The sequence below is a fragment of the Talpa occidentalis genome, unplaced genomic scaffold, assembly GCF_014898055.3.
Source record: "Talpa occidentalis isolate TD23 unplaced genomic scaffold, MPIMG_talOcc4v2.1 talOcc4.2, whole genome shotgun sequence".
NCBI classification, from domain to species: domain Eukaryota; kingdom Metazoa; phylum Chordata; class Mammalia; order Eulipotyphla; family Talpidae; genus Talpa; species Talpa occidentalis.
Window position 1 is genome coordinate 14,446,499 of NW_023602073.1, and position 26,823 is coordinate 14,473,321.

A 26,823-nucleotide genomic window follows, 5' to 3' on the forward strand; every position below is an offset into this window, starting at 1 on the left:
ATGTTATGCAGATTTAATAAGAAAGGCATTTCAATTTACCTGCATGAAATGGTCAGTTAAATTATTATTCAGTATGGTTGAGATGGTCCTCATGATATTTGACAAAATGCCAGTTTGCAAAAGTAGAAAGAAAACTATAGAGCTAAAATCATATTTCTTCACAGAATCAAAAAATGCAGTAGAGAAAAAGGAGATACTAAAAAATAAAAATATGGGCCTCCCTGGTGGTGCAGAGGTTGAGCACTGGGTTGCGATGCTGCCCGCAGCCTCTGCAAGGCCAGTTCGATCCCCGGCCACCAGGCAAGGGTCCCATACGGTGCGCAGATCTCTCCTGCAGCCCGCTGCTCCCCTCAGCAGTGTATCGTCAGTCTGCCTGTTCTGTTCCCTGCTCTAGCTCTGGTGAATTCTCTCACCTTCCCGCGCTTCTGACTGTACCCAGTGCTTGTATAAATAAATAAACAAATCTTAAAAAAAAAAAAATAAAAATAAAAAATAAAAATATAACAAAGGATTAAATGCAGCTAAAGGTAATTAATCATTTGCAAGGAAGTCCCAAATTGGGCAGATTTTAGAAATTACTGCTTTCCCCACAGGTCACTTTTAGAATATTTTGGTTGTCACACAACTCTCCAGTTGCACTAACTCAAAGTAATTGGGAAATATTTGTAGATCTTATTTTTCAGAGAAGTTCCTAGCCAGGTAACCAAGGGATGATCAGAAAGTGAACATCTGAGTTAAGTTTACTGCTTCTTAGACAAAGGAGACAGTTGTTTTAAAACTGGGACCTCTGGAATCAAATAGCCAGAATTCAGAATTTAAAAGTTTTGAAGCAGCTTCCTTCATTTATTGAAAAGATACAGGGGAGAAAAAACTGGGGATTGGAGTTGGTGTTGAAGGGTCGGAAGGAGTACTAGGGTCCTTTTCAACACCTTTGAGAATTGTTTAAACAGCAAAGATTCTCCAAACAGGAACAACTCTTTCTAGAGAGAATGTCGAAATGCAAATATAGGGGTTCTTGAATGAATTCAGCCAAATGGGAATGATTACAACACTTTGGGGCATAGATGCTATTGGTACAATTTCAAGAGTTCAGTCAATGCAGCAAACCACTTGCAGCCCAAAACACCCCACACTTTTATCTAGTTACAAATAGCGATATTTCAGAAGAAATTTTATCCTTTTGTGGACAAGCAAACATCATCCTCACTATACAGATCTCAAAGAAAGAAGTTTATCCTTTTATCTCCACATTCTGGGTAATGAGCCCCTGAGCAACAATATTCCCATTTTTATGAAAATTCATTTGATGTAATTGAACAAGGGGAAAATAGAATACAGAAACAATGCTGGTGAACTACACCAAGAGTTTAGCTGTCATTAAATGGCAACTATTTATTATTATCATTATTTCCCAAATGACCAGTGCTGGAACAGTGTGGTCCCCAAGAAAAGGGGAGATTCCAGGTTTCCCGTCCCACCCAAAGAAGGGTAGAGCTGAGCAGGGAGGAGAAGAAACTGGAGAGGAGACTGGGGAAGAAAGGAAGCAGGATGGAAAGCAAGAAGGAGACCTGGAGGAGGCACATGAAGCAGAGAGACACGTGAAGAAGTTGCACTGGTTTCTTGGTCCTGGACTGGATGACACAGACGTGGGTGAGAGACTCGTGGGGAGGTGACAATGGCAGTTTTTATCTTGATTTTGATTTTGCTCTTTTCCTCCCAGTCTTGTCTGTTTTTGACCCTTTTCATGGGTCCCCTGCCAGAAGGTGCTTTAGACTTAAGGCAGGCTTTCGGGCCTTGCTTTGGGCCGATCCCGTTTGGCTGGTCTTTTACCCAGGAGGGGATGGGTAACTTTGGGTGCTAGATACGGAAACAATATTCTTTGTCTTTTCTGTATTATTTACTAATTGTATTAAAGTTCCTTTCCGTTAAGGTCGTATATGTTTTGTCTTGATGCAGCAGATAAATGAACCTATTTATAGAGGGCAGGTTTGGGGTTCTGGGGTGCCCCTCCCTGCCCTGTAACAGAGCTTTTAAGGCAGACTTTATTTTTTAGAGCAGTTTTGGATTTGCAACAGGGTGGTCCCCAGGAAAGGGGGAGGTTCCCTGCCCCACCCAAGGGAGGGTGGAGCTGAGCAGGAAGAGGAGAAGCGGCAGAAGAGACTGAGGAAGGAAGCAGGATGGAGCCAGGAGACCTGGAGGAGGCGCATGGAGCCTAGAGACACGTGAAGAAACTGTGCTTGTCTTTTGGTCGTGGACTGGGTGACACAGATGTGGGTGAGACCCGTGGGGAGGTGACCATGGCAGCTTTTATCTTGATGTTGATTTTGCTCTTTTCTTTCCGGACTTATCCGGTTGTTTGTGACCCTTTTCTGTGGGTCCCCACTGGAAGATGCTTTAGACTGTGGCAGGCTTTGGGGCCTTGCTCTGGGCCGATCCCATATGGATGGACTTTTACCCACGAGGGGACGGGTAACTTTGGGTGCTTCATTTAGAAACTAGATTCTTTGCCTTTCCTGTATTGTTTCCTAATTAAAGTTCCTTCCCATTAAAGTCTCCTATGTTTTGTGTTGATGCGGCGGATGGCAGAACCCATTTAGAATAGGCAGGTTTGCGGGGTTTGGGCTGCCCCTCTCCCCGTCCTATAACAGATTCACAACAAAATGGAGTGGAAGGAATAGATTTTCTATAGGCACGCTGCCCCCAACTGTCCCGTCATCAACATCCCACACCAGAGTGTTCCATTTGTTACAGCTGATGAACCTACACTGACACATCACAATTACTCAAAGTCCAGAATGTACATTAAGGGGAGACTCTCAGTTCTGTACATTCTGTCAGTTTGGACAAAGATATACTGACATGTATTCAGCCATTTTAGTACCGTGCAGAATAGTTTCACTGCCTCAAAATACTACTGTGCTCAACTTTACATCCTGCCCTCCATCCAGTCTCTGGCAACCAGTGATTTTTTTACTGTCTCCATGGTCTTGCTTTCCCAGAGTTCCATATAGTTGGATCATATATTATGGAGTCTTTTCAGATGTGCTTCTTCATTTAGTAATATGCATCTAGTAACATTGCATTTCTTTTTGTTCTGAGTAATGTCCCATTGTCTGGGTGTCCTACTGTTTGTCCATTCATATACAGAAGGACACGTGGGCGGCTAGATATTTTTAAGAGATTTTTTTTAAAAATTCATGAATTCCCAGCTTCTGTTTTAACTTATTTCCCTCTCCTACTTCAAAACCGCCTTCTTGGGGTCCCCCTGGTGGTGCAAGGGGTTAAACATCAGCACTATGTAGCTATCTGTAGCCACTGCAGCATGAGTTCGATCCCCAGAAGGCCAGGGAGCTACCCACATGACGCAGCAGACCTCTCCTGTCTCACCCACTGCTCCCCTCAACAGTGTATTTCAGTAGATCTGCCTGATCTGCTCCCCACTCTGTCTGGTGAATCCTCTCACTCCCTGCACCTCTGGCCTGTATCCCAATTCTTTTATGCATAAGTAAATAAAATAAAAATAAATCTTAAAAAAAAAAAACCAGAAAGCAGAGGCCTCCCCAGTGGCGCAGGTGGTTGAGCACGCACTGTGAAGCTGTCCACAGCCAGTTTGATCTCAGGCAGCCGGTGAGGGTCCCACATGGTGTGCAGACCTCTCCTGTTGCACCCCCTGCTCCCCTCAGCAGTGTATTTCGTCAGTCTGCCTGTTCTGTTTGCCACTCTATCTCTGGTGAATCCTCTCACCCTCCCGCAGATCTGGCCTGTACCCCAGTTCTTGCATAAATAAATAAATAAGTCTTTAAAAAAAAACAACAGGAACCAGTCTCTTGGGAATGAAGTAGATTTGAAATATGAGAGGGATTCAATGCAAGAGAGCTTTCAGCTTTACTAGTATTGAAATGGGGAGGGGGCCACATGACAGGAAGGATGCAGGAACCTCTAGATGATGGGCCCTAGCTGACAGCTAGCAAGGAAACAGAGACCTTCATGCTGTAACTGGAAGGACTAAGTTTTTTTTTTTTTTTTTTTTAAAAAGATTTATTTATGCATACAAAAACTGGGGTAGAGGCCAGAGGTACGGGGGTTAAGAGGATTCATCAAAGACAGAATGGGGAACAGAACAGGTGGACTAACTGAAATACACTGCTGAGGGGAGCAGCAGGTGAGATGGGAGAGGTCTGCAGCAGAAGCTGTGGACTGCTACATAATGCTGAGCTTAACCTTTTGCGCCACCAGGGAGGCCCCACAAAGACTAAGTTCTCTCAGCATTCTGGAAGTGTTTGGAAGCTGATTCTTTGCAAAAAACCTCCAGAAATTAATATTTCTGATAACATATTAAACATTATAGAGCTCTTTTATCTTCTCTGATTTCTAAAATAGAACACTGGGGTTCAGTAATTTATATGAGTGAAATAATTTTTTAAATATCTTTGAAGATATTTTTTATAGATGTTTTTATCATTCTCATTGTGGCATTACTTCCAGATAACAATATACATCCATTTTAGGTGTGCGATTCAATGAGATTTTTAAAAATTGTGTAATTGACAAATAACATTTTATTGGTTTCAGGTATAAAAGATAATAATACAACATTTTTATATATTGCAAAATGACTGCGACAGTATGTCTTGTTAGCATCTTATATTTTATACAATTTTCTCATTTTGTCTCATCCTTAGTTCTTCGATCACTATCAGAGCGGAAGTCCCTCACTACAGATTCCTAAAATTTCTTTTGCTCTCATGTTCTTCCATGTTGTTACCTGGTTGAGGTCTATTTGGTTTTGGTCTCTGGCTTGAAAATATCCTTGTTTGGGCCTTCCTGGTGGCACAGGGGTTAAAAGACACTGAGCTATCAAGCTATCGCCAGCTACTGCAACACAAGTTCAATTCCAGGCCAGGGAGCTACCCCCATGGCACCACAGACCTCTCCTGTCTCACCTGCTATTCCCCTCAGCAGTGTATTTCAGTCAGTCTGCCTGTTTCTCTCCCCACTCTGTCTCTGGTGTATCCTCTCACCCTGCGCACCTCTGGCCTGTACCCCAGTTCTTGCATGCATGCATAAATAAAAAATCCTTGTTTCTTTTATGTCCATATTTAACAGTAAAGCATAATAATGCTGATTTGCAGTTCTCACAGATGGGTGGGGCTTAGTCATTGATGGAGATCATTTATAAGATGATAAATGGGGACTTGGCAAATCCCCACATAAATCAAAACCCCACAGGGTTTTCTTTCAGGGATAGCGAAATACCCAGGAGAGGAGAACTCTAACCCTCTGCCTGGGATTATTAACTTCATGGCAAGATTTCTGAGAACCAAACAGAGAAGGAAATTTTAAGGGCTTTATATTTAGAAGGTACATTGTTTTTTTCTCCTAAATTTCTCCCTCAGTATGGTGTGTGACTTCTCCCTTTGACCCTCTGCTTATCCAAGATTCAGACCTTTTTTGGTTCAATCTCAGCTAAGAGTAAATCTCCAAACTTAGACAGACTGTGTGAGATAGAGGAGGGAATCTAGAGCATCTAATTTTTATTTTTATTTTAAAGATTTATTTACGCATACAAGAGCAGGGGTACAGGCCAGAGGTGTGGGGGTAAGAGGAGTCACCAGAGACACAGTGGGGAACAGAACAGGCAGACTGACTGAACTACATTGCTGAGGGGAGCAGCGGGCGAGACAGGAGAGGTCTGCTGCACCACGTGGGTAGCTCCCTGGCCGGGGATTGAATTCATGCTGCAGAAGCTGTGGATAGCTTCATAGTGCTGCATCTTAACCCCTTGTGCCACCAGGGAGGCCCCACTTTGAATTTTTAAAGATATTAGCAATCCTCCTGTTCTTTTTGGTTCTCTCATTCTGCACTTAGGCATGCAGAGAGCATTTTTGTCTCTAGTTGCTAATTTTTTTCTAATGTTCTGCCTTAGACATTGGCTTGCTTTTTATTTGCTTTTACCCCACTGGCTTAGAATTTGCCTTTCTCTGATCTTTTAAGTTAGTTATCATTCCTTATTGGCTTCCCCAGTTTCCAAAATGTTGAATTTTCTTGTTTGCTATCATGCTCTATCTTCTGTGTCCTTGGGGTTTTATGCATTTTTCAAATATATTAATGCACTATTTTTAGAGCTGTTTTGGATTTACAGAAAAATTGAGCCGAAGGTATTGAGTTTCCATATACCCCTCACTCTCCACTTTCCAGTTTCCCCCCTTTGTTAACATCTCCTATTAGTTTGCTGCATTTGCTACAATTGGTGAGTTGCTATCGATACAATATTATTAACTAAAGGCCACATTTAACATTAGGGACTCCATGCCATTAGGAATTCCATGGGAGGAAGCAGAGTTACACAAATGCAACTATTAAATTCGCTTACATTTTAAAGCCCCAAATATTAAAAAGATGAATAAGAGGGGGAAAAATCCTCTTTCATTTAACAGAAATTCCCCTATAAAGTAGCCTTTTGGTTACTCTTACGCCTTTTTCTTCTCCTTATTCTAAATTCTGGAGTGATCTACACTGCTTCCTCTCCTTTTCCAAAATCTCCTCATCATTCTTGCACCCATTTCACTTGTATCTTCCTCCATTATTCTACTAAAAATCATCTTCCCAAAGAATACAATACCACCCGGGAGGCCCCACACTTGACTTTCTCAAAGCAAAGGACGCTTTTAAACATTTCCCCTTTCTTGAAATAGTATTTTTTGGGGCCTCCTTAGTGGCGCAAGGGGTTAAGTGTCAGCACTGTGAAGCTAGCTGCAGCCTCTGCAGCACAAGTTCGATCCCTGGCCGGTAAGGGAGCTACCCACATGGCGCAACAGACCTCTCCTGTCTCACCCGCTGCTCCCCTCAGCAGTGTATTTTAGTCAGTCCGCTTGTTCTGCTCCCCACTCTGTCTCTGGTGAATCCTCTCACCGTCCACCACCCCGCACCTCTGGCCTGTACCCCAGCTCCTGTATGCATAAATAAATACATCATTTTTTAAGAAGAGATTAATCTTCCCAACTTAAAATCTTATCTTTCTGATGTCCTACTAAGTCACTGACTCTGTGGTCACCATTTTCTAAGATGTCTCCACATGCTAACCCCAATAACACCATTTCTTACAGGGTCACCTCCCTCTGAGGAAAGCCAGTCATCTATTAGACATCTCCCTTATATATCACACAGGCACCTCAAACTATTCTGATCCAAACTGGAACCCCTCATGGTGACTCACCCCCTACGTCCTTCTCAGAGCTCAATATTCCAATCCATGTCCAGCACCTCTTGGCTATTCACCCCCCCAGGACCCTGAGCCACGTCTTCTCTTCCTCTTCTCCTGACCCCCTCACCGCACACCCTCTCCCCCCAGCTTTTCAGATCTCACCATCCCTCTGCCATCATCCTGGTTCAGACTTTTTTCCCCTTGTTCATTGCAACAACTTCCTAAAGTCTCGCTCTGCTTCTAGCAATCTTGCCTCTTTTCTAGTCTTTGCTGCTGTTCCAACCAGGTATGTAAAATCTCTCAAGAACTCTCCTTTGCTCTTTGAAGGAATTCAAACTCATTCGGTAACTCCTAAGGTCCTACATTAAACTCTCTCTCTCTCTCTCTCTCTCTCTCTCTCTCTCTCTCTCTCTCTCTCTCACACACACACACACACACACACACAACTTTTCTTCCCCTTCCATCTCCATTGATCAAAACTCACTATGTTCCAGTTTCTTCTTGTTTTATTTTTTTAAAGATTTTTTTTAAAGATTTATTTATGCATACAAGAACTGGGGTACAAGGCAGAGGTGTGGAGGGGTGAAAAGATTCACCAGAGACAGAGTGGGGAACAGAACAGGCAAACTACTGAATACACTGCTGAGGGGAGCAGCGGGGTGAGTCAGGAGAGGTCTGCTGCACCATGTGGGTAGCTCCCTGGCCGGTGGGAATCAAACCCGCACTGCAGAGGCTGCGGATAGCTTCATAGTTCTGTTTTTAACCCCTTGCGCCTCCCCCCCAGGGAGGTCCTTGTTTTATTTTATATTCCGGTCTGGCTACAGGATGTTTCTCCTACCAGGAACAGTTTTATTCCCTTTCTTTTGTCTTTTTCTTCCTCCCTCATTCATTAAAGGAATGATACTGTTTTCCTCTCACTTATGTACTTATAGCAATTATCTCCCCCTTCCCTCCCTTTGGGGTGCTCCAGAGAATTCTAGAAAGCAGCTGCAAGCTGCACCATTATATCCTCAGGCAAATACTAAGTGCTTAGCTCACATTGCTTGAAGGGATTTAGAAAGGTGCCTCTCTTCCTTTTAGGACTGTCCCTCTAGTGCTCTGAATTTCTCTAGCACTTAACACATTTGGCACCCGCTAGTATATTCTGTGTTTACTTTGCTATTTTCTAAAACTGTTCAATGTAACGCAACTCTTGAATTCCACACCTGCTATGTGGCTGGCACTGGACCAGTGGCAGAGTCATTAAAGATCACCTTGGTCTTGCTCTGAGAGAGCTGGTGAGTTGGTGGCAGGGGCCAAGCACTGGCCAGCTTTACCTTTCCCAGGGCATATGGAACAAAAGCCTGGCAAGGCAGCATGGTAAAATGAAGCTTGGCCTGGAAATCCCAAATTCTAGATTCAACCTTTGACTTTGAAGACCTATATGACTTTGGGTAAGTCCCTCCATTCATCTGAGCTTATTTCCTTATTGTAATAAAGTTGAAGGGAATTCCTCTAACATAAGGGGTCACTGGGTAGCCCAAACGCCAAACTCATTTTCTTACTTGTCAGAGGTTAGCAGTTGTTCCCCATGGAGTAGACAGCAGATTTGGTATTTGAGTGGAGGTTGTGAGAGGGGAGCTATTAATTACCTACACCAATTATACCAGGCATTCTGATTTCATTAACATGACAATGAGGGCCTCCCTGGTGGGGCAGCGGTTGAGCGCTGGGTTGCGAGGCTGCGCGCGGCCTCTGCGGCGCCGGTTCGATCCCCGGCTGCTCCCCGGCCACCGGAGGAGGGTCCCACATGGCGTGCAGACCTCTCCTGCCGCCCCCTGCTCCCCTCAGCAGTGTACTTCGGTCCTTCTGCCTGCTCTGCTCTCCGCTCTGGCTCTGGTGAATTCTCTCACCCTCCCGCGCTTCTGACTGTGCCCAGTGCATGTATAAACAAAAACAAAACAAAACCAACCAGCAAAACAAATGGATAAAGCATGCCTCTATAAAAAAAAAAAAAAAAAAAAAAAAAAAAAAAAAAAACATGACAATGAGAAGTGCTTCTTTGAATTAAGGCAACTTGGTATCTAGGGAAGCACTCAAGTGTTCAAAAAATAGAAAACCATTGTGAAACTATGAGCTGTGATTATGGCACACTCAAATAGCTATTTTCTGAATTAATGACTAAGTTGACTTCTCCTTGTTGCTCAGTCGTATCTGTCAAGGATTTGCACTATAATTATTATCGAAAATCTCAAACACACAAAACTGACAGCCATGAACTCTCATGGACCCACTATCCAACCACCACAAAAATCACACTTTTTTCTGAATCCTCACCCCCTCCCACATTCTCTATGAATTATTTTCAAGCAAATATTGTACATTTTCATTTGCAAACACTAATGAAGGAACATTGTTTAGTCATTTACTTCTCTTTGTCTTCTTTAAGAACTATTGGCAAGTTTAGGGTTGCTTGGCATAATTTTCCTGAAAGGTCTACATTGACCCATTGAGAAAAACACTTCTCCTTAAAAAGTTAGGGTGCCCTAACCAATGGTAGTTCCAAGGATGGGAAGTTATTCTGCAAATTATTTGATGGGAAGTGGAAATATTGTTGGTTCCCACATTTCTGAATATCTTCCAGTTAAGATCAGAAAGTGACTTGGTTAAGTTTGTGGGAGTTTTGTTAGCTTGCTGATTTTTTTTCTCAACACTTTTGTTTATTTTGTCTTCATGAGTGTAATCATTGTGTGCTATGGTTCTAATGATAGTTATGTTAGTTCATTATAGAGATATTCCATATGTTCAGCAGGGCCTCCCTGGTGGCACAAGGGGTTAAGCACAGCACTATGAAGCCATTGGCCTCTGCAACAAGAGTTTTATGCCTGGCCAGGAAGCAAGCCACATGGCTCAGCAGACCCCTCCTATCTTGAGAGCTGCTCCCCTCAGTAGTGTATTTCAGTCTGTCTGCCTGCTCTGTTCCCTGCTCTGTCTCTGGTGAATCCTCTCACCCCCCACATGTCTTGCCTATACCCCAGTTCTTGTAAATCTTTAAAAAAAAAAAGCTGTTCAGATTTTTAAATTCAGAGAGTATTTTCTCACCCTAACACACATCAAGGTATTGTGTATAGATAAAAGTGTCTACCTATGAACTAAAAATAAAAATCCAAGTATAATTTTTCAAAATCATATCACTCAGTATGTTAGTGGGCAGACTGAGGAGCACCCCAGAACTTCCAAACCTACACACTTTATATGGGTTCTGCCATTCGCCACATAAAGAAAAAACATACTCTAAGTGCATAAGACCTTAAAAAGAAAAAAACTTTAATACAATGTGTGTGCAATAGAGAGAAGAGAAAGAACATAATTTCCACATGAGGGGATAGTTACCTATCCCCTCGTGGGTAAATGCCTATCCCAATAGGGTTGACCCAAGTGGGGCCACTGAGGCCCAAAGGCTTGCCACAAGTCTAAGGCACCTTCAGGTGGGGACCCATTGGGAAGGGGGGCAGAGGGGGCCGGGGCGTTTGGAAGCAAAAGAGCAAAATCAAGACCCAGGTTAAGATAAAGGCTGCCCTTGTCAGCCTCCCCACAGGTCTCTCACCCACGTCTCTGTCTCTTTCAAGTGTCTCCTTCCAAGTTCCCCAAGTTCCTGGTACAAGCCCAAGGCCGAGAAGCAAGTGTGGCAGCTTCTTCACATGTCTCTGTTCCACACGCCTCCTCCAGGTTTTCTCCTGTCTCTTCTTCCACCAGCTTTTGCCTCTTAAGTCCTTTTTAGCTTCCCCTTGTTGCTCAGCTCTACCTTTCCCTAGGAGAGTCAGGGAACTTGGAACTGCCCCTCATGGGCACATGGTACTACTTAGAGGACCGCTGTTAAAAGTATACCTTACATTTATTTGCACTGTGTTTACCATTTTAAAAGTTGAAATACAGGGCCTCCCTGGTGGTGCAGGGGTTAAGGTCTCAATGCTATCCAGCTTTCACCATCCACTGTGGCACTAGAATCCCTGGCTTGGGAGCTGGCCCACATGGTGCAGCAGACCTCTCCTGTCACACCCACTGCTCCCCTCAGCAGTGTATTTCAGTAGATCTGCCTGTTCTGCTCCCCACTCTGTCTCTGGTAAATCCTCTCACCACCACCCTGCATCTGTGGCCAACACCCCAGTTCTTGTATGCATAAATAGATAAAAATAAATCTTAAAAAAAGTTGAAGTACAGTAGCCTTTTTCTGAAAGACCAGTTTTCTCTTCCTTTCTAACAGGGTTCAGCTCATCGGTGCTAGCTCTTTGCTTAAACATGGCCACCTACAAACAGTTGTTGAGTTGAAGCTATAGTCACATTTATAGTGGCCATCAGTTTCACATAGGGCTTGAACCCTCCTTTCCTGAAGACCCTATAGGTGGGGATGAACTTAAGAAGGGAAGCTAGAGGGCTTCAGGGAAGCTTAAGTAGGAAAACTCAGGAGTCTGCAGCTTTGGAGGGGTGTGCAGGCTGTAGTCAACACCCACACAACTCAGAACTCAAACTGGGTCCTCAAGTAATACTATGGTGTGTGTACTGTGTGTGTCAGGGGGCATTTATTCTTTTTTTTTTTTTAAGATTTATTTATTCATACATACAAGAACCGGGGTACAGGCCAGATGTGTGGGATGGTGAGAAGATTCACCAGAGACAGAGTGGGAAACAGAACAGGCAGACTGACTGAAACACGCTGCTGAGGGGAGCAGTGGGCGAGACAGGAGAAGTCTGCTGCGCCAGGTGGGTATCTTACCACTTGGCCAGGATCGAGCCCATGCTTCAGAGGCTGTGGACAGTTTCACAATTCTGCGCTCAACCCTCTGCGCCACTAGGGGAGGCCGAAGGGCATTTATTCTTAATGGGTTTTACAGCATTATAAACACTGCTGCTTGGACCTCTCTGCTGGTTATTCTGAAGCATATTTGAATTGTGCACAATGAAGTAAATGCTCTGATCTTCAAAATCAGTGATTTTTTTGAGCTTTGACATGGAGATTCACCTCAAACCATTCAAACTTTCAGAGGTGCAGGAGCCAATCAGGATTCTGCTAGAGCGATAACACATTCTTTCACTATAACCCCAGCAACCTTTAAAGTCCTTTAAAAGAAGCCAAGCAGATCTGAGTTACACACTCCTACCCAGTCTTTCCTGTATTCTTTCCATCACCCCAGACCAAAGGGGAAAAAATAATCCTACAACTTTCGCCTTTATATTTATGAGTTACCACATGGTTTGGAACCTTCCTGGTCTTCTGAAACTTCCTTGGTATGTGCCAGAAAAATTCTCCTTAACACACAGTTGCCTGGAAGATAAATGTCCTCTGCTAATTTCCACTCATTGCATAAAAAAAGATATTTATCCATTTGTTCACTTATTGCATTAAAAAGATAAAGGAAATGTCTAATTTAAAGAAGTTTTCAACTTTAGAGACAAACAGTAGGGGGGCCTGAGGTCCAAAGTTCTAGAACAATCAGTTAACAAATGTTTATTGAACAATTATTTTGCACAAGTTTGTTGAGGAGGTTCAAAAGTCTGAGATAAAATCACGCCCTCAAATCTACATTCTATTTGGGTAGACAAACCCAAACTTGGGGAACAATGCAAGAGTTAAATATTAAGTCTAGACAAATATGCCCGCAGACAACAAAGCAAGGCCCTGCCAGGGTGGGCTTACCCAAATGTTCAGGCAATATATTCTAAGCGGTTTAGAAAAACCCTGGCAAATCTTCACAAAGGAAGTATACAAGGAGCTGAGCCTGAAGACATAGATAAGCATCAGACCTTAAAGGGAAGAGAAAAGCAAATACAAATAATCCTAGATCATTTGGTTTAGAGTGGGGGGGGTGGGGGAGAAGCTTGAAGATTGGGAAGAGGCTAGAGTCTGATTATTCTTGAGGGCCCAAGGTCTAGAGCTGTGTTTAAAACCAGACTACCCTGCTATGAGTGAGACCATCTGGTATTTTTCTTTTTCTTTCTGGCTTATTTCACTGAGCATGATCCCTTCCAGCTCCATCCATGTTGCTGCAAATTGCATGAGCCTATCTTTTTTGCTTGCTGAGTAATATTCCATTGTGTATACGTACCACATCTTGATCCAGTCACTCACAGCAGGAATTTAGAAAACCTAAATAAGGGGCCAGGAAAAAGACTAATTCTAATAAAGTAAAAATCAAAATCAACAAGCACCTATAAACCAGACACACTGTGGTGGGGGGGGGGAACTAGGACCAAAACAAGGAGTGGTGGGAATTGTATGGGGACTATCACCAAGATGAAAATGCATACATTGTGCAAAAATGAAAAAATGATGTAAAAATATATAAAATTAAAAACAAAACCAAACCAGACTACCCAAGTGTGGGGTTCCCTTTCTTTTTTCCCCTTCCCTGTTTTTGGCCTTTAAAAATGTAACCGGATTCGACATTCCCAACCGCTAGGTATTAACTTGACAATTAACTCCCAAGGGTTCTTGGCCCTGAAGTTGTCTTCGTGGGGGTGGAGCCCACAAAGTCGCAGGGAGCTGAGCCAGGTAGGTTCAATCCCCTCCGCAGGCTTCTGTGAAGAACGCTCAGCTCCCCAATCCGCTCCAGGGTTACAGCAGGTCCCGCCGCGTTGGAACGACAATTTCCAGGCCGCGCCCACAATCCTAACACCTGAGATTGCAAACGGCGGCGGCGGAGCGCCCACGGCGCGCCCCCCAAAAGTGTGTTCTCACCGTATGCGCCGTGTTTCCAGGCTTCGTCTAGCTCCCGCTCACTAGAAATGGAAAACTTATATACCGCGGACGAAACATTTCACAGGGGACAGAAAAGCCAAGTGCGTAAAAGGTTCCCCGCAAGACCGCGTCGCCGGGCCGAGGTGGGCAGCGCGCGCGTGAACCTGCAGCGCCCCCAGCTCCGGCTGCCCGGACGCACCGGGCGGTGGGGACCAGGACTCGGGGCGCCCCGGGCCGCCGCCTCTGCGCTGCAGCCAGCAGAGGGCCCCCGGGTCCTCCCGCGCGCGCTCGCTCGCTCGCTCCCCGCCGCCTCTCCAGACGCAGGGCCGGGGCGGCCGCGCTGCGCGGCTGCGAGGAGGGGGCGCCGCCGCAGCCCGGCGCGCCTCGCGGGTGTGCGCCCCGCGCGGGGGGACGCGCGCCCGGGCGCAGGGGGCCGGCCTGGGAGCCCGGCGGAGCCGGCTCTCGCGAGGGGAGCGGGAGGCGCCGGGAGAGGGAGGAGGCAGCCCAGGAGGAGGGCCGGAGCTGCCCCCGCCCAGCCGCAGCCGGGCTGGAGCGCGAGGCACCGTGCGCCCCCGCCCCGCGCAGCTCTCCCCGCCTCTGCCCACGCCTTCCGCTTTCACCTAGGGCCCTAGGTGCGCGCCCGCCCGGGCTGGAGCTGCCGGCGCCGGGGCCGCGAACCGGGAGCCGGGAGCCGGGAGCTTGGAGCCCGGAGCTTGGAGCTTGGAGCCCGGGGCTTGGAGCTTGGAGCCCGGGCTTGGAGCTTGGAGCCCGGGGCTTGGAGCTTGGAGCCCGAGCCGGCGCCGCAGCCGAGCCGCCCCGCGCCTGTTCCGAGCCCAGCCGGGTCTCCGCTCCGCCGCCGGGAATTGCCAGGAGGCGTCATGTAGCCGCCGCTGCAGACCCACCTCGCCTTCGCAACTCTTTTTTGGGGGAAGGAGGCGGGGGCGCGGCGAAATCTATCTCCGCCCCCGCTTTCTTGGCTACTCCCCTTTGCAAGCTGCCTCTGCATCTGAGAGATTGAGGGGTTCGGGGAGGGCGGGGGGCCGCCCATCAGAGTTGGACCTGCAGTCACCCCGCGCCCCTCGAGCGCCACCATGGCCGAGGAGAGCTCCGAGGTGCCCAGGGAGTTGATAGGTAAGAGTGCGCGGCTGTTGATTTTCCATCTGCCTCTGCGCGTTCCTCACCTCCGCCCCCCCTTCTCTGCTTCCTCGCCGCTCCCGCGAAGTCTCGGCGCCCCTTAGGGCCGAGGGGTGTGGGGCCGGGTCGTTGGGGGGCGCCGGGAAGTTTGCTGGTGTCTGACCGCCTGGAAAGCGAGTCCGCCGAGGGCGGGTGGGCAGGACCGCGGGGCAGCCCGCGCCCCCTCCTCCGGCACCGCCTCCCGCCGCGACCTGGGGTCCAGGTTGGCGGAAGAAGGGGGCAGGTTGCCTCGGTCCTGCGAGTTCTGATTGCCAGGAGAACCCTTTAGAGCGCCCAGCCCGCCGCCCCAAACTCGGGCAAGTCCTGGAGAGCCCCCCGCAAGGACAGCTGGCGAGCGCACAGTAGGTCGTCTCAGGCACATGCTAGGCACCCCCTCCCGGAAAAGACGCCGGGCAGAAGGGGCCCCGCTGGCGACAGTCTTGGGGGAGGGGGCGCTAGTCTGGTGTAATGACTGAGCCTGGCAAGGCGTGGCTTCGCTCGGCGAGCTGGGAGCGAAAGGGTTACAGGACTGACGCAAACTCGGGCCAGGAAATTGAGGGTTAATGATAAAAGCCTTATTTTAATAATAATTAACCTAGCGATTCTCCCCCACCCGGGATCTTTTAGGGAACCACTGTCTGGTACCCTATGCAAGGTGACCCATTGTTTGAATCCCTTGAGGTTTATTTTTGCAGGAGGGGGGGTTTATTTTTGCTGAATTTTTATGTGTTGGGGTTTAATTTAATTATATGGAGGGTTAAAAGGCAGAGTTAAAATGAGGTGGGGGACAGTTCCGAAAGCCCAGCGTTGAAGCGCGCGCGCGCGTGTGTGTGTGTGTGTGTGTGTGTGTGTGTGTGTAGCTGTACTGTAACAAGGTATGTGCACCTGTATTGGGGCATATTTGGAGCCCCAGTGACCTATATTCCTTCTGTACCATCCTTGGCACACTGCACAGCCTATTGCTCAGAAAGATGATGTTGAATCCGTGCTGACAAGAGGAAGTTCTCACCACTGGCATTTGAAGAATTACCCCGCCGTGTCTGCTTGTAGACAATACTTCGGAGGAGTTTGTGTCTGCTCTTCCATTAGTGACTTTTAACTCAGCAGGTATAAAAGTTGATGTAAAGAGGCTGTTAGGTTTGTATGGAAGCTTCTGCTTTTGTTGAATTTTTTAAAAAAGGCATCTAATTCTTTAACCGAATTTAAGGTGTAAAATTACTCCTCCTGTCTCACCAAACCTTCACCACCCCACCCCACCCCCGCTCACCCATCCTAGCCCCAGCCTCTTCTCTCTCTCCAATCCTGTGGAGCCAGCTCCTGAGATAAAGCATCAGCTGCCTTTGCTATAATGAGTGGTCCATCCAGTTCTGGAAGGTCCGGACCTTTCCAACAGCCCAGCCACCTGAAGAGTAAAGAAAAAGTCCAGATCCTCCCAAGATGCACCCCCCCACCCATCCTGAGAAGGAATTTAGGGGACGGCTTGTGTCTCTGACCAAGGCTAAGGATAAGCAAAGAGGATGGTAGATTTTGAAATTAGTTCTTGAGCCTGCTGATGAGAAATGGAGGTCATTCGTTAAACCCAAGAGAAAGATCTGTGAAGGCTGGGATGGAAATCACATACCTGGTTTATATTGAAGCTGCTCTAAAGAAATACTTTGGTGTATGTTCAAAGTTGAATTGAACTTTATCTCGATATGCAATTTTTGTGTTTTATGGCGCTTTGCCCATCTAACATAGCTTTCAGCAGGATGACACAGCTTTTGTGATAGGCCTGATAGGGTTTTCCTGACTCAGTCGGGGAAATTCCCGCACCTGCTTTGCTCTCTAATTTCAAGTGCTCACAGGAGTTCCCTTCTAATCAATTCAAAATGGCAACCTTGTGCAAACCTCAACATATTCCCTTGTACTAAAAATGCCTATCTTTCTGATGATAAAAGTAATACAGACTTTTATTTAAAAATGTAAATACAGAGAAGAACGAGAATAAAACACCCACATTACCACTCAGACATAGCTCCTTTTAACCTTTCGCTATACAACTTTCCGGAGTCTTTATATTCTCAATTCATCTTCAGATAATCTTTCCTACACTTCTTAGGGGAGGGAGAGAGGAGGCGCCTGTACCTCTTTTGATAAGATAAAAGCTGCACAGAGAAGTCCCAGTACAGTGAGCACCATCATATGTCCCCACTCCCTGGTTCCCTCCCCCAAATCTCCACCTCATTATTGTTCCTGGCACTGTGTTGCATTGTCCCCAAGTCCTTCTCTATGGGGACAAGGCTCTTTGCTCTCCTGCTTCCCGCTTACCTAACTTGATGGCTCTAAATTGTGTGGCGCACTTTCCAGTAAGAATCTTCTGATCACCCCACAATAAACATTTGTTAAACTACAGGTCTGTATTGTTGAGTGTGTGTGATATAAAACAGACTGAAACATACATTGCAAATAGAAGTAACAATTCCATTTTCCTGCTGCACTTCAGTGGTTGGTATCGCATCTATGGTATACTTTGGACACCAATGGTTGGGTTTTTGCAAGGATTCAGCTCAGGGATCTCCTTCTCCCTGAAACCTCAGGTAATTTCTCACCCATGATCTCATGGGCGGGTGTGAGTATAGATTTGTTGAATGGCATCCACCCTGGTCCTCCAGTAGATGGTCAATTCTAAAGGAGGCCACCGCTATCCGAGGCGCTAGTAGAATACCTGGCAAAAATCATAGAATATGTGAATCAACCTAAATGATTATAAAGAATGCTGAGCTGTGGGAGTATAGAGGGTGTTGCTTTTTTTTTTTTTTAATATAAGTGGAATATAACCAGGAGAGAATAGGAAAGGCATTCCAGGAAAGAGTAATACAGAATTGGTATGTGTGTTGGGGAGGGGAATAATAGAGATGATTGGATCTTTCAGTGTGTGTTGAGAAGTTTAACTAAAAAAATGTGAAAGGAATTGAATGACAATTGTCAAGATTTGGAGTCAGGGGCCTTCCTGGTGGCGCAAGGGGTTAAGACACAACCTATGAAGCGAACCGCAGCCACTGCAGTATGAGTTCGATCCTCTGCCAGGGAGCAACCCACATGGCACAGCAGATCTCTCCTGACTCGCCTGCTGCTCCTCTCAGCAATGTATTTCAGTCAGTCTGCCTGTTCTGTTCCCCACTCTGTCTCTGGTGAATCTTCTCACCACCCACACTTCTGGCCTGTACCCCCATTCTTGTATGCATAAATAAATAAATCTTAAAAAAAAAAAGATTTGGAGTTAGCCCCAATGATTGTGACTCAGACCAAGAGTGGTGCTACCAACCCTGTGGTTTTGGATGGTCTTTGGTTATTTGGAGGGGTCACAGTGCTGATAGATGAATGGTTACGGACTTAGTCTTGGTGAAAGATTCTGAGGCTCTGCTACAGTCTTAAGGAGACCTTTCTAGAATAGGTGCCTGTGGGCCTCCCTGGTGGCGCAAGGGATTAAACACAGCACTATGAAGCTATCAGCAGTCTCTGATAGCAGCAAGCAAGAGATCAGTCCCCGGCAGGCCAGCTATCCACATGACGCAGCAGACCTCTCCTGTCTCGCCCACTGTACCCCTCAGCAGTGTATTTCAGTCACACTGCCTGGTCTGTTCCCTACTGTCTCTGGTGAATCCTCTCACCCCTCAGACTAACTGAAATACACTGATGAGGGGAGCAGCGGGTGAGACGGGGGAGGTGTGCTGTGCCATGTGGGTAGCTCACTGGCTGGGGATCGAACTTGTGCTGCAGTGGCCGCAGATAGCTTCATCGTGCTGTGCTTAACTCCCTGCGCCCCCAGGGAGGCCCTCTTGATATTTTTCTTCTCAATCCATCCAGGTTGTATCATTCCTTGCATGGGCTGTTGTATATCATATGCTTTTATATTTGCCTCAGAACCTGAGCGCACAGTACAAGCACACAGTAGGTATTCATTAAGGATTTGATGATTGATAACCATCTGCTTGTAAAATAAGTAAATAAAAAGGACAAAGATCAATAACAACACCCCAAATACTCTTCCCAATCTGTCTCCTCCCTGGCATTTTTTTCCCCTAATTAATAAAAGACTCTAATGAAACTATTTCCTTTCAGAAAGCATCAAGGATGTTATTGGCAGGAAGATTAAAATTTCAGTAAAGAAGAAAGTCAAGTTGGAAGTCAAGGGAGACAAAGTTGAGAACAAAGTGCTGGTAAGTGGGATCATCTTTGCACAAAATACTTGGCAGTTAAAAGGGCTTTTCTGTCCTTGGTTTTGATTGCTTAATGTTCATGAAGCTCTAGTCCTGTCTTTTATATTTTGTTTCAAAGTTCTGATGATCATTTGATCCTTATATTAATTGGAGTATTTGTTCATTGAAAGTTAAAAGGAGTATCGTTTATGTTTGTGTGATTGAAGTTTTTATAATGATCTTACAGTTGTAGTAATCACCCTCACTTAGTTCCTCCTAGGGCACATGTTCATGTTATTCAATGTTCCATGTTCTTTGCAGCTTATTTCTTATCTTTGTTGGGGCTGAGTATATGATTTTATTTGTAAGAACTGGTGGGGAGAGTTTACAAGATTCATGTCAGTTTAATTATTCAATCCGATTTTCTCAAATGTGAGCCATCATAGAGGTATGGTGCGAGAAGGTGAAGAAAATATTTATCGCTTGCCTTGGCTTTTGGTGTTTTGGAGGGAAACACCTGCTGGGGGCAGTGACTGCTGGTGCTGAGACCGAACTTGGGGTCCCCTCCAGTTTCTGAGAGGAGTTTTGAGGTGGCTGAGGGCTGGGACTTTATTGGGCACAGTTTGTTAGGGGGTGTTGTATCTTTCAAGAGGTGAAACCTTTCTACCTTCAATTTAGTGTATCTTAGTGGTTTCTAGGTTGAGATTTTGGCAAATCTAAATTTAAGCTGAAGCTAATACCTCTTGTTTGTGTTTTTGTTGGAGAGAAAATTCTGTTAAACTTTTTAATCATGAAACTTTCAAACATGTTGAACCTTACGTGCTTTTCAGCTTCAGCAGTTTTGGTGTTTTGCCAATATTATTTGTTTGCATTGAGGCGTGATACAGCTTCAGATGTGCACCAGAGTGATTTGATATTTGTATAGATTGTGAATGATCACAGAAAGTTTCAACATCCATCATGCTTCATGGTTACAAAAGTATTTTATTCTCTTGTGATGGGTTCCCAGAGTATCTGAAAACAAATCCTTACAATGTCAACAATCCTTACAATGTATGACATTGTAAGGAATATTTTCGGTAGTGTGCTTCTTCAGTTGAAGTCACCACTGCATTTGAAGCGCCATTCTGATAAAATGTCTTGAGACTTTTTAAATAGCCTACTGCCTTGTCCTGTAGATAGAAGGATTATGCCATAATGGATCTTTTCTTATTCTCTGTCAAGATTTGAATTTACCCCAAGATGTGGTCTATGATGCAAGTCTATGCTCTATGGTATAAGTCTATGGTCTATAGTATAAGTCTGTGGTCTGTGATATAAGTCTCTGGTCTATGGTATAAATCTATGGTTTATGCTATAAGTCTGTGGTCTGTAGTATAAGTCTGTGGTATATATGGTATAAGTCTGTGGTCATGGTATAAGTCTATGGCCTATGGTACAAGTCTGTGGTCTGTAGTCTATGGTGTAACTCAGAATGGCAGAGAAATTTGAATGGGAAAGAAGACTCATGTAGATATGTAATTCACATGATCAATAGTCGTGGTAATTGGTGTCATTATTCTGTTTTCTTTGGCATTAAGAAAGACTAAGTTTCCTTAAGTTAGGTTTTACTTCATGTTGTTCAATCATGGGAGTATGGTATTTTTTGGGAGGTCTTAGTGGAGAAAGAAGAAATTTTGTGTCTGCCATTTATTTTTTATATTTTTAAAGTAAGTCATCATGTAGTAACTTCACAGGATGGACCCACTTTTCTACAACTTAAATATTAAGAAATTCTTGCAAGAGTAGTCTCACAATGGCCCATGTTCTTACTTGATAAGGACACTATCATATTAAGAATAAACCCTTGTCATGATTAAATTTGCAAAGTTAAATTTCTTTTTTTCAGAAGATTATGCTCCCTGTTTCTCTAACTAAAATGACTTAAGATTCAAAGGAAAGAAAATAAAATTTCAGAGACAGTTTTAGATGTCCAATATAATAAAGTTACCACCATTTAAAAATAGTTATGATTTGTCTGTAAGGTTAATGCATTTTTTTATTTTGGCTCATCTTAGTACTAACTGCAGTTAATTGTGATTTGTCTTTAATGTTAAGTTTTTTTTTTCTCATCTTACTATTAACTGGAGTCAATTAAAGTTGTAGCCAAATTTCAAATGTGTTTCAATGTAAGCATTTATCTCCCCAAATCTGGAATCTATGCATTTTCTAGCAGCTTCATGTAAACTTGTTTTGGCTCTTCCTTACTTGCATGGGCAGGAATTATTAATAGAAATAAATATCCAGGGTCTGACAGGCTTCAAATTTGAGCAAGATGGTCTATGAATTAAATCCATTCAGTTTGGATTTTGGAGTTTCTACATTTAGAGAAGTTCGATTACTTAAGACATTGGGGAGAAGATTAAATCTTATACTTTGCATTTTTGATCTTTTTCTTGGCTGTCTATCCACTAAAATAGGTTATTCATAAGTTGGATTAATGTTTTCAATGTCTTTTTATTTCTTATTTCTTTTTTCTTTTTTTTTAAAAAAGATTTATTTATTTATGCATATAAGAACTGGGGTACAGGCTAGAGGTGTGGGGGGTGAGAGGATTCATCAGAGACAGAGTGGGGAAAAGAACAGGTGGACTGACTGAAACACAGTGGGTGAGACAGGAGAGGTCTGCTGAGCTATGTGGGTAGCTCCCTGGCTGGGGATTGAACTCGTGCTGCAATGGCTGCAGATAGCTTTATAGGTTGCATCTTAACCCCTTGCACCACCAGAGAAGCCCTCTTTTTCCTGTTTTTCAATGCCACCTTTTGGTACCCTTCCACTTACAAAGGTAGGAGTCTTAGGACTTATTTGGGTCCTTCTTTTTATGTATTGAGACTATACTCTTTCTAGTTTATCTTTTGTAGGGAATCTGTCTTCATTTTCCTCTTCCTCATGACTGAACATCAACCCAGTGCTAGGCATTCTGCTGCCTACTCAGCCATGCATTGCCTGGTTAGATTCTGCAGCTACCCCCATGAGGTGGGCACTAGTTACATCTTCATTGAGGAAAATGAGTCTCCTTGAGGCTGAATTTACCTGTATTAGGTCATTGGGATGAGCCAGTATTTGAACCCAGATCTACCTCCCTTAGAGCCTCTCTACTTCACCATTATGCTCAAAATAAAAAGAAGACATCCTTTGGTTTATTTAGCAGTTGTAAACTTTGAGCCATTGACTGGGGATATTTGGACTGTAGAGGGATCCATACTCCCTGTGTTTGATTAATAAATATATTAATTTATTAAATTAATACATTAATTTATTCTGTACTTATTGAACATCTGCTATGTGCCAGGCACATGCTGTGTGCATCACAGATATATTCAGTGACTTCGGGGCTTTCAGAACTCACAGTATAGTCGGACAGGTTGTGCTATGAGTGGGTGATTGGGGGATCTGACAGCCCATGGGAGGAACCTCGACCTCAGGCCTGAGAGTTGGGGAAGACTTCCAGGAGGACATGAAACTTAAGCTGACCACTGATGGCTGAGTAGGAGTTAGCAAAGGGGAGAGTAGAGACTTGTTCTATTCGAGAAATGTACAAAGCATGTTTGGAGCAAAGAGTACCAGTCAAAGAATGGCCAGCGTGAAGCTTGATTTTGTCTTGCAACTGGACTTTGGGGGAAAGTTGGGACTGGTTAAACAGGTCTCTTCTCACCACCTGTTTCTAATAACCTTCCCTTGAACTTTCTCCGCCCATCTCTTGGGAAGTAGTGCTGCTCTGTGGTTAGCTCTGGGAGCCACACCTGGTTGTCACTGCAGCCAACTATTTCACAGCAATGCCAAGCCTCGGCTCCTCTGATGACAAAGGAGTTACAACAGTATCTGTAAATGGTTGCTTTGAAGAGTAACTGGAATATCATTAAATGCTGCTTAGCACAATACCTAGCATAGGATAAACACTCAAAAATTATAAACCCCAGGGCTGCTGTATACTGCTCTCTCAGTGGCACAGGAAAGGCCGATCCTTCAGCTGCTCAAGTACCTGTTTCTTGACTCAGGGCCTGAACACAGGTCGCCGTGAGGCCCGGAAGCTTTATTTATAGTTTGCAGCACCTTTTTAGCAGAATGTAGTGCCACTGACTAGTATGCTTTAGACACATGAAATCAGAAATGCTGGAGTTTGGGGAGTGAGCTAGAGTGTTCTTTGGTGAAATAAGTTTAGTAATCAGGATGTTAAGATAAACCAATTTCTCTATAACATTGGCTTTTCACAGTTATTCACACACCTGTGGACACGGTAGATTTCTTTTTTTTTTCTTTATTTAAAAAAATATTTATGCATACAAAAGCTGGGGTACAGGCCAGAGGGTGAGTCAGGAGGGGTCTGCTGAGCCATGTGGGTAGCTCCCTGGCCAGGGATCGAACTCGTGCTGCAGAGGCTGCGGATAGCTTCATAGATTGCGTCTTAACCCCTTGCACCACCAGGGAGGCCCTGGAAACAGTAGATTTCTAAAAATGAGATAAGTCTGCTGCCCTCCTCACCTTTATTTGGCCAGAGACTCTAAATGTCCACAGACTGGAACACTGGAATGGAAATAGGCCCAGGCCGGTGCCCCAGGGGAAGTTAGAGCAAGCTGGAGGGTGACCCACCCACCACAGACAGCACTGCTCTCCTTTGGTCCCTGAACTGTGGGCAGGTGCAGTCCCCTGGGGCTGCACCCTGGGGACACCTCCTCTGTTGCTGTAAGACTCTTTTGTCTTTCGGGGATGTCATTGGGAAGTGACTCTGTTTCTTAGACTCCTTTCTCCTTTGCCTGTTGAATCTTAACCCCACTCTTGCAGTTTTAAAAGTGTTTTTATATTTCTATATTTTTTAGGTAAGTTTTTCCTTTTTTTAAAAAAAGATTTATTTATTTATGCATGCAAGAACTGGGGTATGGGCCAGAGGTGCTGAGGGGAGAAGCAGGCAAGACAGGCGAGGTCTGCTGCGCCCTGTAGGCTAGGGGGTGGAACTCGTGCTGCAGTGGCTGGGATAGCTTGATAGTGCTGAGACTTACCCCTTGTGCCACCAGGGAGGCCCCCAAGCTTTTCATTTTTTGATAATTATGGCTGTACATTGCACTTGTCCACTGCTCCCCCATTCAGTCTCTCTGGTCTTGCAAAGTGATGTAGTGCAGTAGCACAGCCAGGTTGTTGGTGGAGGCACCATCACTGCCAGGCTGTTGGCATTTCCATCACTACCAGGACCTCTCATATTGACCCTCATAGCTGCACCCCCATATCTACCATTTCTCTAGTCCCTGTAGCCTCCAATCTGTTCTCCATTTCTAGATGCCTTTTGGGGATTGGCTTTTTTCCATGTTGAATAATTTCCTGAGGGGCCTTCCAGGATTTTGTGTGTATCCATTGTTCCTTCTCTTCTCTTCTCTTCTCTTCTCTTCTCTTCTCTTCTCTTCTCTTCTCTTCTCTTCTCTTCTCTTCTCTTCTCTTCTCTTCTCTTCTCTTCTTTTCTCTCTCTCTCTCTCTCTCTCTCTCTCTCTCAGGTAAGTACGGATGTCTCCTTTGTTTACTCGCTCGATGGACTTGTGTGTTGTTTCTGGTTTGGGGCTTTTGGGGAGAAAACTGATAGAAACATTTGGTTAGAGCTTGGATGTGCGAACAGAAGTTTTCATTTCTCCCCGATAAATGCCAAGGCGTGCCATTGCAGGTTTGCATCAGAACTACCTGTTGAATTTCCTAAGAAGCTGGCACACTGTTTCCAGAGTGGCTGCATCATTGTGTGTTCCCACCAGCACTGCCTGGCGATCTAGGCTCTCTCAGTCCAAAACTTGACAGCATTTGGTATTGCCTAGGCTGGGTTTTTTTTTTTTTTTTTCCTTCATCGTTTTTTCTTGAGGACTAATGGTTGGAAGAAAATTATTATCAGGAGGAAGCCAGGTCCCTAGTGACTTCTTCCCACCCACACTTCTGCTGTTGCTTGTCTGGGGGAGAGGAACGCGGCCTCTGATGTGTGTGGAAGGTCGTTCCTGTTCTCAGCTCTGTTTTCTCTGTCTTATTTTGGAATTTGGCTTCTATTATCTTTGCAACCCCTTGTTCTTCCATACCCCTCATAAAACGGGCCAGAAGCAGGACTTCTTTAGGCTGAACAGGTAGGGGAAATAGCATGAAATTGGCTTTTTTTTTTTTTCACCTATTCCCTTTAAAAGAGTTCCTTCATCATTCATTTCTTTAATTTTTTTTATTGAAGTAACATTATAACCTCATATAAATTGCAGTTGTGCATCATTATAAATCAATATTTGATATGCATCTTAAGTTCATCACTGAACCTCTTTAACACATTTTCTTTTGTTTGGCTATTTATTTATAGCTTTTGAGCATCTTAATGAGGCTTGATTGGAATATTTGTAAGTTGTAGGTTAATGTTAAAAATATTGAAAAGGATATTAGTTTGGGTAACATAGATCCTTAAAATATTTTGATAGGGTCCTTCCCGGTGGTGCAAGGGGTTAAGTCACAACACTATGAAGCTATCCGCAGCCATTGCAGCAGGAGTTAGACCCCCAGCCAGGGAGGTGACCCACATGGCACAGCAGATGCCTCCTGCCTTGCCCGCTGTTCCCCTCAGCAGTGTATTTCAGTCAGTCTGCCTGTTCTGCTCCCCACTGCCTGCACATCTGGACTGCACCCCAGTTCTTGAATGCATAAATAAATAAAATAAATTTAAGAAAATCCACAGTCATGTAAACTCAGATTTTTAGTAAGGCTGTTGCAATGAACATAAATTAGACTATACTCACACTATTGAGAGTCAGTCTATTCATCAGTTTAGTAGTACATATATCACAGTTTGCCATACCAGGATACTTTCCAAGTAAATAGAGCTGGCAGGAGATGCTTTATTCTGAGTTCTACACAGAAGTGGGTGATCCTGGCAGCACAGCTGAGCTCATTGTTGATCTCCAGCATGTTCAGTTTGGTGTAACACATTCGAATGTATGTGTTGATGTTTGATTCCAGTAGTTAAAATACACAAAAGCATGAAATTTCCATCAGATGTTTGTGGAGTGCAACAACTTTGAAGAACACTGTTGCAAAGTCGTTTTGGGCCTCCAGGTTACTTCCCTCTACAAGAGGCCCTTGTACCAGTTGTTGGGTAATTTGAACAGTTCTCTTTGTGGTCCCATTAGGAGTCTCAACTTTTAAGGATCACTTACAATTCAGTGCATAGGTAATTTTCAAAACACCTGGGTGAAGTTACAGGACTAGAGAAAAGAGAGCTTTTGAAAATGGCCACAGCACTGAAATGGTCTTCAGGAGTGGCAATCAGCAGGTGCCTGCTGCCAGGGATCATGGCGGATGTTCTGGGAAATGTAAAAGAAAAGAATCCATCTTGGCATGCTGGAGAACTGACCCCAACTCAGAACTGATCAGGGCGTTAGAACCGATCTGGGCAGGTGGTTGGAGGCAGGATCTGGCACTGGGCACAGGTTTCCAGCAGGTAGTTCTGGCCAAGCTGAACTGTTACCTGAGCTGGGTTTGCATTCTACTCCCCTCTGTGACTGCCCCAGTTT

General features: G+C 44.8%; 1 protein-coding gene across 8 annotated transcripts in view; it reads left to right on the forward strand.

Annotated features, from left to right (window-relative positions):
* Window positions 1-14,724: 14,724 nt before the first annotated feature.
* Window positions 14,725-26,823, forward strand: part of CARMIL1 (capping protein regulator and myosin 1 linker 1) — a 327,354-nt gene continuing 315,255 nt past the window's right edge. For 6 of the 8 annotated variants that reach the window (XM_037521032.2, XM_054698351.1, XM_054698353.1 and 3 more), the window contains exons 1-2: window positions 14,725-15,050; window positions 19,194-19,291. In XM_037521032.2, coding sequence (XP_037376929.2) covers window positions 15,011-15,050; window positions 19,194-19,291 — 138 coding nt within the window. In that variant the 5' untranslated portion in view covers window positions 14,725-15,010. The remainder of the gene's footprint in view (window positions 15,051-19,193; window positions 19,292-26,823) is intronic. The other 2 variants (XM_054698354.1, XM_054698355.1) reach the window with 1 other exon arrangement.